The 12,696-nt window shown below is 39.9% G+C and overlaps 1 protein-coding gene across 2 annotated transcripts; it reads right to left on the bottom strand.

The window, feature by feature from the left end:
• Positions 1 to 467: 467 nt before the first annotated feature.
• LOC110509532 (LIM/homeobox protein Lhx2-like) lies at positions 468 to 11,493 on the bottom strand. 2 transcript variants are annotated; one of them, XM_036968131.2, is made up of 6 exons: positions 10,897 to 11,493; positions 10,418 to 10,580; positions 9,012 to 9,214; positions 8,105 to 8,490; positions 3,605 to 3,807; positions 468 to 1,345 (listed from the first exon to the last, which is right to left on the bottom strand). In XM_036968131.2, exons 2-6 carry the CDS (start codon positions 10,535 to 10,537, stop codon positions 1,049 to 1,051), a joined length of 1,209 nt encoding a protein of 402 aa, XP_036824026.2. In that variant the 5' UTR covers positions 10,538 to 10,580; positions 10,897 to 11,493; the 3' UTR covers positions 468 to 1,048. The 2 variants fall into 2 exon arrangements, with proteins under 2 accessions (XP_036824026.2, XP_021446124.3); XM_021590449.3 differs by lacking the exon at positions 10,897 to 11,493 and having other exon boundaries at positions 10,418 to 10,624.
• Positions 11,494 to 12,696: the final 1,203 nt, after the last annotated feature.

Genomic DNA, 12,696 nt, shown 5'->3' with positions numbered 1-12,696 from the left:
CATCTAAGTTTTAAATATATTTATTTTGTGTTAAATTCCTACATTGTATGGACTTTTAGAATTTCAAAATGTGATACCATGCAAACAGAGCCATAACCTTGGTATCTACCTCTAAATCAGAGTGCTGGTTTTCAGAAACAAGAACATAGAAAGACATTTAGACTGAGGTAAGTATGGTGTGTGTGTGTGCATGACTGCCGTGTGGAAGTGCATCTGGTACACAAGTTCTGGTACACAAGTGCTGAAACAAACTACAAATGTAGTGATGAATGTGACTATTCAAATAGCCAGACATTATTCCACAATCTAAATCCATATGTTTCTCCTATCAATTCATAATCCAAAGAGTGTGATGCTCAAAAAGCACTAGATATGTTGTAGCTATTTTTGCTTAAAATGTATGTGTTACTGAGATATTAAGTGGTGACTGCAAATAGAATCAATGCAATTCCATCAGCAATGAGTCAGATATCAATATATATTATATCTCATTTCTGTGTATGACAGTTTATTGTTACAAAATATTAAAGCAAAGTCTGAGTAAAGGATAGTGACCATGATATCTTCATATTAACTGTATCAGTTTAATTCTAATTCTCATCTATGCCCTATGTATCAATATACATGTTCTTGTTGACATCAGACCCTTACTCTGTACAGACTGAATTGTAAAGTAGATCCGCTTTGTTGGCCATGTCTTAAGCAAATGCAGTTGTCAGTGGGGCAACCGTCCTTTAACAAAATCTTTTAAGAAATATGCCACCTAGATGAGACATTTATCAGAGAAGGGATTCCTCCGTGTGATTAAAATGTATAAGGCACGCTAGAGTCTTCCGGATAACCTTGCTACAGTACTTTGCATCTGCATTTTACACTCCCCAATGCTTTTCCCTTTTTCTTTTACAAATCCCTCCCTAGAAACAGAATGGTCAGGATGGAGTGACAGGGTGGAAACCTAAGGTCCAGGGGAATATCATTTATATAAGTGACTCCCTCTTGAGTGAGCTGGTGGATGGGTTTATGGGCGGATCGGGTGGGGTGGGTGACATCAGAAAAGGCTGGTAAGGGTGGTCTGGGAAGGGCTCACACTCATGGAGTCATGTAGGTCCATGCCCCCCGGCACGGCGGTCAGTACAGGGTTAGCCGATGTCATAGAGGGGCTGGTCATGTCCGTGAGGGTGGTATGGGTACTGGAAGGGCTCATTGAGGAGTTGGACAGTTCGGAGGGGGGGCCTGAAGGCGAACCCCCTGATAGAGTGGACCCATCCAACAGCTTGTCCAGTCCTGTGCTCTCCTGACGTAGAATGTTCCGTCGAAACTTGGCCCGGGCGTTTTGGAACCAAACCTTCACAGAAAGAGAAGGGAGAAAAAAAGCTCAATAGATAGTGTAAGTGTGGTGAACCGAAGCCTGGGCTGTGGAGGGAAAGGTTTAGAAACAGAGAGATACCTAAGGAGAGGGGGGTTCAAATCAAAATGACAAACATGAAAATGGAATTCATCAAAGCAAAGCATCGGCTTTGTTTTTCTTCAGTTTGTTCATTAAATCCGTGTTTTACGCCTGTCTGTTTTAAAAAAACATAATTTGCAGTTGTTTATACTTTTGCAAATGGTCCGTTGCGTGTTTTTGAATTGCCATATCGAATGCTAAATATGATAACTCGGTGACACTTTCTTAAAAAAAATAAAAAATAGGTCATGACTTAGATCAAGGGATATCTATACTGACTGTGTGAGGACTAAATGTTTTGACTCTTGTGAAAATTATGTTCAACGGGATGGAAATACGTGGGTCTTTTCAATTTACAATTTGTTTGGGATAATCATAACACTTGAGCAATTATACTAATCAAAAACTTCCCTGATAGATTTCTCTGGCATTTTGCACTATTATTAAGTTCATTATTACCACAGATACAAAGAATGGAATTTCAAATATTGTCACTAATTACTACATGTAAAACAACTGAGTACATAGCCACACAAATACATGTTTCTACAAGGGCTGCAGGTACCATCATCAATGTACAACACTTGGCAATAACCTCACAAGCATAAACCACTGTTTCCATTTGCCACACAGTCAAGTACTATTGTACAGGGCCTAGTATCCCAAGAGCTTTCATAGTTTGTGTAACATTAAAGATGCACTATACAGAAATCGCTTCGCCATTTCCTGGTTGATAAAATTCTAATTGTTCATCTAATTTCAGTTTATGTGAAAAAACAAAAGAATAGTGTAGAGAATCATTGTGCCATCTAAACCGCTGTGAAATATATTTTCTATAACCAAAAACAGTATTTTCAGCTGTTCTAGGCTGGTGTTCAAAACCCAAAGTCAGATGCACAAACGAAACTTAAGAACGGGAAGCATAGAACAGATCTACTACTTCTTACACTTGCTTTCAATGAGAATGAGAATGACAGATCTATAACTGACATTTTTATGTAAATTTGGCCGGGTCTCCCAAAAATGTACATGTTGCAGCTTTAAGTTAATTATTTTTGTAGATCCTACAGTCAGTTGCATCGTTAGCATCCAAGCTGTTTCCCAAAAGGAACATTGTTACTCTAAACTAATTCCTTTATTGTTACACCGATTAATCACTTTCCCTCTGTGTGAATGCTGAGTGTTAGTAGTTAAAGGGATAGTTCACCCAAACTACAAAATCACTTTTGTTTCCTTACTCTGTAAGCAGTCTATGGGCAAGTTATAACAGCACTCCATGCTTTGGTTTTGTTTAACTGGACATTGTTTCCAAATACTAACTTTGCTGAGATACACAATCCATTTTAGATACTTAAGGATCAATGGGACATGAAGTGCAAAAAATGCTAATATAGTGACTTGCATTGGATTGTAATAATGTAATAAAAAAGTAAAATGGTATATTTAATTAATTTATTTTGCACTAAACCGAAACATACAGATATCCAGAGCAAAAAAATATGATTTTCAGTATTTGTAAATGGTGAAATGCGATGCAGATTTCACTTACCAAATGAGCATCAGTGCCAGTATTCGTCTCAGAGTAGGACTGCTGGTCTAGGATCAGGTCCCCCCCATCCATATAATCTTATTCATTATTATCTAAAAGGACAAACTGATCCTACTCTGAGACACTTTTTCAATATGAGCCCAGAAGTGGACTATATACAATAACATACAGGTAACTGCCAAAATAAAGGAAACACCAGCATAAAGTGTTTTAACAGGGTGTTGGGCCACCACAAGCCAGACCAGCTTCAATGCACCTTGGCATAGATTCTACAAGTGTCTGGAACTCTATTGGAGGGATGCGACATCATTCTTCCACGAGAAATTCCATCATTTGGTGTTTTGTCGATGGTGGTGGAAAACGCTGTCTGAGGCACCGCTCCAGAATCTCACATAAGTGTTCAATTGGGTTTAGATCTGATGACTGAGTTGCCAATGGCATATGGATTACATTGGTTTGATGAGCATGAGAACTTTCAGTGACACTCGTGCCCTGTGGATGGGCGCATTGTCATCCTATGGGGGCATAGGCATGGTAGCCACTATTTTGGCAGTTACCTTTACCTGTGTGTAAGTAATTGTCCTTATGAAGGGAATCTTCTTTCTCACCTGCAGCACGCGTTTGGAGAGACCCGTCTTCTGGGCCAGCTGTTTCAGGTCTTTGGCGTCTGGATTATGGTTGATGGCAAAGTAGGACTTCATGGTCCTCAGTTGGTGGTGTTTGAAGGAGGTGCGCATGCGCTTGGACTTGGAGCTGGAGGAGTAGTGGGAGTCACGGTCCAGGTGGTCCCCATCCTCACTGCAACTTAATGCTGGAGGGGAGGGACAACACACACAGGTTCGTTTCTGGTTAAGATATGACACAATACTTTGGTGACCATTTTCATGGAATTTAGTTTATGGTTACGATCATGTCATCATTGGGATTACGTATTCAGACTATTCCAATGTGTTTTGTTGCCGTTGTGAACGCTATGGCAGACAGACCGCGTGTCTTATTTGTTGACAGGAAAGCTCATGACGGACTGGACTTTACAAGGTTGTGGTTAATGGAGGCTAAATGGATACATTCATCAAAGTGAAATATTTTTGAGTCTTGTGAGATTAAAATGTCAAATGAAAATGTAAGTCAAAATGAGCAAATTATGCATTAAAGGGGTAATTTTACAGAGCAATCATTGCACTAGAATATTTTCTTTCCAGCTAATCAGATTATATTATCATTATTACTATTATTGGTAACAGTACAGTTATCTATATCTATAAACTATTGTGCTAATTTCAATGAATTCATAATGACAACTTTTGTATCAAATTGAATCAAGCAAGAGCACAACCTATATGTTTACATTCTGGAGTTTACAGCATGGGCAAAACTGTCTGCAAAACACCTACAACACATCTGACAATCTACAAGTACTCTGGAAGCTCTAAATTAGAAAGCATGTTAGTTGCAAAACTGAATACAAAAATAATCAATGTGATTACTCCTAAATACCCACAACACTGAGTGAAAATGCCTAAATAAATCAATAAAATGTGAACCCACAAGATTGACTGGACACAACAAATACCTTACCTTAAGTGTTCTTATTACTTTGTAAGTAGTGCAGTGTTAAAAGTATTGCATTTGCTCATTATCGGAACACACTTTTTCCCTTTTTTCTTCTGTAAGTACAGTAAGTATTGTATTTACTAGAATAATTACTCTAAAGTGTTACTAATAATTCCTTAAACGGGGAAATCAAAGTCATATCAAAATATTCAAGTGAGTAAAAAAAAATTGAAATGTCAATTGCATGTCAAACTTTTGCCAATAGTTATGGAATTCACCACACTGTGAACGGAAAGGCACTGGAGCGACGAACAGCCCTTGCTGTCTCTGCCTGGCTGGTTGCACTCTCTCCACTGGGATTCTCTGCCTCTAACCCTATTACGGGGGCTGAGTCACTGGCTTACTGGTGCGCTTCCATGCTGTCCCCAGGAGGAGTGTGTCACTGGAGTGGGTTGAGTCATTGACGTGATCATCCTGTCTGGGTTGGTGCCCCCCCTTGTGTTGTGCCGTGGCGGAGATCTTTGTGGGCTATACTCAGCCAGGTCTCTGGGTAGTAAGTTGGTGGTTTGAAGATATCCCTCTAGTGGTATGGGGACTGTGCTTTGGCAAAGTGGGTGGGGTTATATCCTGCCTGGTTGGCCCTGTCCGGGGGTTATCGTCGGCCGGGGCCACGGTGTCTCCCGACCCCTCCTGTCTCAGCCTCCAGTATTTATGCTGTAGTAGTTTGTGTCGGGGGGCTAGGGTCAGTCTGTTATATCTGGAGTATTTCTCCTGTCTTATCCGGTGTCCTGTGTGAATTTAAGTATGCTCCCTCTAATTCTCTCTCTCTCCCTCTCCCTCCTCTCCCAGAGGACCTGAGCCCTGGGACCTTGCCTCAGGACTACCATGCCTGATGACTCCTTGCCGTCCCCAGTCCACCTGGTCGTGCTGCTTCTCCAGTTTCAACTGTTCTGCCTGCGTCTATGGAACCCTGACTTGTTCACCAGACGTGCTACCTTGTCCCGGACCTGCTGTTTTAGAATCTCTTTCTCTACCGCACTTGCTGTCTCTAACTCTGATTGCTCGGCTATGAAAGGCCAAATGACATTTACTCCTGAGTTGCTGACCTGTTGCACCCTCTACAAACATTATTATTATTTGACGCTGCTGGTCATCTATGAATGTTTGAACATCTTAGCCATGTACTGTTATAATCTCAACCCGGCACAGCCAGAAGAGGACTGGCCACCCCTCAGAGCCTGGTTCCTCTCTAGGTCTCTTCCTATGTTCCTGCCTTTCTAGGGAGTTTTTCCTTAGCCACCGTGCTTCTACATCTGCATTGCTTGCTGTTTGGGGTTTTAGGCTGGGTTTCTGTACAGCACTTTGTGACATTGGCTGATGTATATAGGATTTTATAAATACATTTGATTGATTGCAGAATATATTATATTGGATAAAATTGGCATGTATTTTCACAGTGTTATGCAGTGCAGTCAGGGTTTGATAGAAAATCCAGATGATAGTGAAAGGAATGTCAACAAATGCCCTCAGGTGGAAGCAAAGCTCCAAAACAGAAAGGTTGAAAGAAAGAAAAGGCAACATGATGCCTTATTCAATATTGTATAACACTGCAGGCTATAATTTAATTCGAATTTCATTAGTTATGAGATTTTGGAAAAGTGGGTAAAAGTTATCTTGGACAATGCAAAATATTATGCAAAGAAAGATAGGTATAAGCCTATATACAGTATTAGTTGGTTTAAGATTGAAGTCCTTGTTTTATTTTATGCAATTAGGCTTTCTTCTTTTATATGTCTTCTATTTATGTTGGCTTTTTTAGATTTGGAGGGAAACTGTGCAATTAACCCTGCCCATTTGTATAACCATTTACCAGACAACCCTGTCAAAAAAAGTAAGTTGTTTATGAAATAGTTCTTGACAATAAAGTATAAATATTGTAATTACATTTGCATGCTCATAGTTATTGAAGCACACTCAGAACGGTACATTTCTAAATGTTTATGAAACGAAAATCCAAATTCTCGTTCCCCAAAGCAGAATGCAGAGAACCTAATCTTTTAACTATTATCCCTACCATTCATGTTTAACTCACGTGCTTACTAAAGCGTTCTGCCATTCGCCTTTCTTATTCAAATCACCATATGCCACCACAATATGGAGCTATAGCGACCTGGAATTGTATCATTAAATCCTCTACTCTCGAAAAACCGACAGGCTTATACAATCTGGCTCTATCCTTATTGGGCCTATCCTTGCCTACTCCTACTCATATTATTATCGGAATGATAATATGCCTATAACAAGTATAAACATTGCTTATTAATGCCTAATCATAATACCAAGACGTCAAAGTAATCTAGTGTTTGTTTTTTTCGCACAAAAGTAACACACACCAAGAGCTTCTCGCTCAAGTCGGTCCTTTATTTATGACGGAATAACATATTCCTGGCGGCGGGAGACTTTCTCTCGAAATTTCACAGGGGAGAGTTTTATTCAGGATTCTACACGGGTTCTCCCATGTTTTACAAGCAATCCAACATTGATTTCCCGACCCAAAAATGATTTTTTTTGTTTGTTTTTTTTACCCGAAAACCAAACAAACTGCGAGACTCCAAGTGAAGTGGGACTGGGGAAAAATTCGATCATCTCTCTCGCTCATCTTCTTTGAAGTCCTAGCCCCCATCTGAACTATTTTCCACTTGTCTGCTTCTGTCGTCTTCTAAAAAATATTTTATTACTCTTAAGTTTTGAGATAGGTTTTACAAGACTAAATTGACTGTGTATGAGCTTGCAAATGCAATGTTCAGTGGGAAAATTGAAACACTTTAAAAAAAAAAGAATGAAATGGAGTGTTTCAAGAGATGTTATTACGCAATCGTCTCTCTGTAGCCTATAATGGGACATGCAGAAGGACATGGAGAATTGGGTAGACCTTCAGAAGCAGGTTCTCCTTGAATGCGTTAGTTAGTGGCCTGTGCATGTTCATCTTGCATATTTCTCTTAGGATATGTTATCTAAATATATTAGATTGGAAGTGGATCAAGCGCTCCCATTCCACAAATCATCAGAGGCCTCCATTGAACGTCTCACTTTTCCCTCACATCTTTGAGCAAACATTAAATCTTGTTAAAATTACGCTATCTCAGAAAGGCGAATTATTCAATAAATCAACATATACATATCGATCCGTTTTAAAACATGTCAGGCCTAGTCTGCGCACAAATACGTCCAAAGCAGAAAATATTTTTGATTATAAAAAATAAGTAACCATTTAGTTTATCAAACTGATTAACTTTGTTTAAAAATGACAAAAAGGCCATTCTATGTTTCCCAAAACGGTGCAGACAAAATAGGCCTGTCGAAATAAGGGCAGATTTTCAAACCAAAATATTTTAAATTAGTCCAACAATCCTTATCTTTCATTCCAACAGAGATATCACACATACTGTGAAATAAAATATGTCCTACAATTGTGAGATTTTCTTTTCGTGGCACTTTCTGTAGATTTAAATGACCATAATCATTCATGGCTAACCGGTACATACTCGTCCTACCTGCGTTGTAAGCCACCACATCTGTTCCAGGCCCGGGACTTTTCCTTTTCCTCGGCCTTCCTTTCTGCACGGTTCGGGAGCCGTTGTAGTAGGTCTGCCCCAGCGAGTTTCCCGCGCTGCCTGCGCAAAGTCCTTTGCCCGAGTCTACATCCCCTGAGTGATTGAAATGCGCTTGATATTCCCCTTGTATGAGTGTCTCAAAGTGGAACCGGCAGTACACAAGACTGTCCCGCATACCGAAGTGGTCTCCGGTCGTGAGCATTTTGTTGCAGCTTGTACAGGTGAAACAGTTCAAGTGATAGACCAAGTCCCTCGCCCGCATGACCATCTCCGACGCCGAGATCCCGAGATGGCAACGGGCGCACCTCTGCACGGAAAACCTCCTGCTTGGGAGAAGAGAGCGGATGACACAAACACGTACAGAATATAGATTCAATCCAGGGTCAACAAACTTTAGTTTGTGCACATTCCGAAGAAGAACGTTGATGTAAAGTTGTCAATACAGGCATATTCATTATCACGCGTAAAAGGCTAAATGCCTTCAGATCTTCATGTTTTTTTTTTGTTTCATTATTGTCCTTTTGCCACTTAAAAATATGATGTTTTGGTTTAGACTAAGTAGAGCATCAAAAACAAGAATAGGTCTACCAGAGATATGGAATAGTAGCATATTGGCATATTGGCGTGGATAACAAGCTACCGTGTTTTGGGGAGGATTAGCCTACCAATGGTTTTGGGGAAGATTAGCCTACCAATGGAGTAGCAGTAGCTGGGGAGTTGAAGTGTTTGTAATAAGTAGCCTAGATAGAATACTAGCTGTAGGCCTAGGCCTAATTGGATATCTCTCGTTTATATGCTTGCTTGGCCAGTTGTTGTTGTTATAGCTGTAGCCTTGTATCATGGTTACCTGTAGTAATCTTCTTTGCAATAGATGCTGCCGTCTTTACTGAAACAGGTAAGCTCGGACTCGAGGTTGAGTTTGCACTCGCAGCACTTGAGACAGCGCATGTGCCACTGTTTGTCAACCGCAAGCAAGTAGTAGCGGTCAGATATCTTCCCCCCGCAGCCCGCGCATAAGGCCACACGGTCGCTGTTGATGGACCTCATACCCTGAAGAGGGAAAGGGAAATCAGTTTTATGTTTACAATAAGAACACGTTCGATAGAATGCCACCAAGAGATGTCAAGGCCAATACTGTATAACAGTGAATATTTTGCGCACACATGTTCCATACCTGTTCATACCTCGGTCTACTTTGCAGTCATGAAAGCGATAGATAAAATGATAACACTAGATAGAACCTAAATGTGGCATGACGTAACAGGTCTAACATGTAAATGCACCAGAAACCTTATTTTTTTATTGAGGCATGCGCTACATATATTATAACAACTAAATAAAAAGGAAAATGTCCAATTCAAATATTTTTCCTGAGCGCATTAGTTCACGTGAAACACTCAATATTATCATCAATAAACGAATCTTGTTGACAACCAAAATATTGCAAAACGTATTTGATTAGGTCTAATAAACGAATAAAAAAATCATCACAGATTAAGCATTATAATTCTAATATTTCTGTGAAATAAACGTATTTTCCTTTGGATGTGTTATATTTCAATTGGAGAGTTGAATGGACATGAGCATGTACAACTTTAAGACCTGTTTTAGTGGACAATCGACGTGAGCTAGGCCTATTGAACAACGACTAGTTTGTTTTTGCAACAAATGAGAAGCCTGTTTATGTTTCACAAGTTAGGCCTATATGTTTCGTGCCTTGCTGCGTTCCCCTTACCAATGACAGCGATTGCCTATATCCTGCTATAGCAATAGGCCTAGATAACATACCTAAATAGGCTATCAAAGTGATCAAGATGATCTGTTAGAAATAATTATTGGGTTGTGAATGAACATGCACGGCCTTAAAACGGACAAACAGACATACCTTGCAGTGTAAAATCAAATGTTTTGAGGTTGTACTGTATATATCTGTTTTGTTATCTAAGTGGGCCTATGTAGTCAACATGCATCTGAAAGGAAACTTCGTGAATAAAATTCTCTAGTTATTGTAACATCTTGTTTCGTAGGACTACGAAATAGTAGCCAGTAGCCCATGAATAATTACACTTTACGCACACATGGTTAGTAAATGTGAACGCTAACATGCAAGCAATGTACTGCTTTCTAGTTTATAAATAAATATATTTTAATCGCAGTTTACTTTCTGACCGTAGTCCCTCGAAATGAACGCTTTATTTGTGCTTCCACATGTCTGAACAGCACAGGTCCTTCTTTAATAGAGCATTTACCCACCGTCTCGGTTTCTCCCATGTCTATAGCCGAACTGATGGCGGTAGAATCGCCCTTCGCCCTCCGGCCCATCTCGTAGATAACCCCCTGCATCTCGCCTCCGAGCAGCCCGTGGAAGAGCATCGTGGAGGCTGGAGAGCTACACTTGCAAGCGTCTCCCTCAGATCTGCAAGCCAAAACTTCCATGAGACGCAAATCTCGCCCATGCATTTAAAGTGAATGGCTCCCATCTATTGGTTTAGGAAGTCAAAAAATACAAGCCAAAAAAGATGGTAGGCTACGAAAAACATATTTTCCTTTCCAACACTGTGATTTTGATTCGTATTCAAATATAGGCCTTTAATTTCAGACATGATTATAGTAAATATTACGTTTTCTATATGGCGTATAGGCTATAGTTTACACCATATTTGAACACGTGATCAAATACAAAATAGCCTACTATTTACAACCAATAGATGAGAATAATTAAATAAACATACCAGCAAACCACAAAGTGAATTCTGAATCAAATAATCTCTCTCAATATGCAGATTTCAGGATGCACAAAAATGTACCATTTTCTCTATGTCTTCAGGCAAAAGTGGTCGAGAGCTACTGCAAATGTTCAACTTGCATTAGGAATAAATGAAGGAGTAAATACGTATTCCAGAAACAACAGAGAAAGGAGGGGGAAAACTAAAAACACGGCAGAATTGTAGATGACTTGTGGTTGGTATCCTGGCCTCCACTCTTGAGTTGCTCCAAGCCTCGAATCATAACAGCGACGTTCAATGCTACACGTGGATGCTGACGCAAAACACCCAAAACGAATATCAATCGAAAATAAAATAATAGCAAAGACGACGAACGAATGCACAAAAACACACAATTGTTCGAGTTCAAGGGCTATTGCAAAACATACATTGTTTTCCTACGGGTATCAAGCTCTTCGGCAAGGCGAGCACTGAGCCCTATGTATGTGTGCAATTTAGGGAGAGGGGATTACTATTGATTCGACGTGTACAAATCCCTTGTCAAGACTCTCGGAAGCGGTCTCAGCTTCGTTTTGCTTCGCACCTCCGTACCTATAGCTACACTCCGCGCCTTTCTACGGGGACTCGTAGACTACGTCACGTATAGCCCTTTCAGTCGTTCATTGGTTTACAAATGTCACCAAAATGATCCGTATTACAATGTACCGTAGCTCGAGCGGTTGAATCAAAAGCGACTGAATCGATAAAGCAAATTCTTCTTTTGAAAACAGCCTATGTGGTGGCATCGATGAGTCAGAAACCTTTATTATGATTTCTCTAATAGGATAAGGATTATTGCTATGTTTTGACCATTTTCAAAAACTTGTCGTTTCAAGAAATTTAATCTCAGACGTTTAGACTAATGGTTACATTACAATGAATACAAGTTAGCGAACATGAATAACCTATTCAAAACAGGTATTTTGAGGGTAAAATATTATTTTGATGTCTCGTTCACTTATTGGAAATTGTGTGATGCCAGAACACATATTTGCAGCATGGTATCCACACTTACAGAAGAAACATTTTGTTTATTTCATTATTTGTTTAGATATGGACTGTACACTGCAATTCAGCTCGTATAGCTGCCAATGTGTATGCCACCATAACGATACACTAAACCAAAGGCTATACATATTAGTCATTTATAGATGCTAGAATTCAATCACACTCCCATTTGTGTCTTTGTCTAACTACACTAGAGGCATATGAGGGGTCTAACTAGTCTAGAAATAGTCTTACGAACAATTGTATTTGACTGAAACGAATAGAATACTGTTTACAGTGAGTTCATATCAATCCTACTGATTGAATTTGAACCCAGAAGACTGATTCAAATTGGATGTTATCACGCTTTCTGAGCTTATCATCTTGGACGGTGAGTGCACTATAGCATGGCTGGCACAGTGCCGTGGACAGTGTGTGTGTGTGTGTGTGTGTGTGCTTGTCTTGTTATGTCATTGTAATTGATATTACCGCTACATTATTAATAGCACCATTGTTGTTTTAATTACTTTAAATAATTATACCAATTTGTACCATTGATTGTGTGATAGAAGACTGATTCAAAAATCGAAATGAAACTATAGGGCAGACTACACCCCAAACAAACGGCCAGTGTCTGACTCCACCGTGGAGCGCATTCATCTCAACAAAGGGAAAGTGACAGGTGAACAAATCACAGGTCTCCCATTACCTCACTGCACCTCTTAGCAACGTCATCCTCTCGCTGCAGCCGCTGACTCCATCTGTTAGCAACCCCGACCA

Source organism: Oncorhynchus mykiss, chromosome 29 (assembly GCF_057628025.1).
Source record: "Oncorhynchus mykiss isolate SJ-2025 chromosome 29, ASM5762802v1, whole genome shotgun sequence".
Lineage (NCBI taxonomy): Eukaryota > Metazoa > Chordata > Actinopteri > Salmoniformes > Salmonidae > Oncorhynchus > Oncorhynchus mykiss.
The sequence above is the reverse complement of the archived record's forward strand: the minus strand, read 5'-3'. Positions and strand labels throughout refer to the sequence as shown.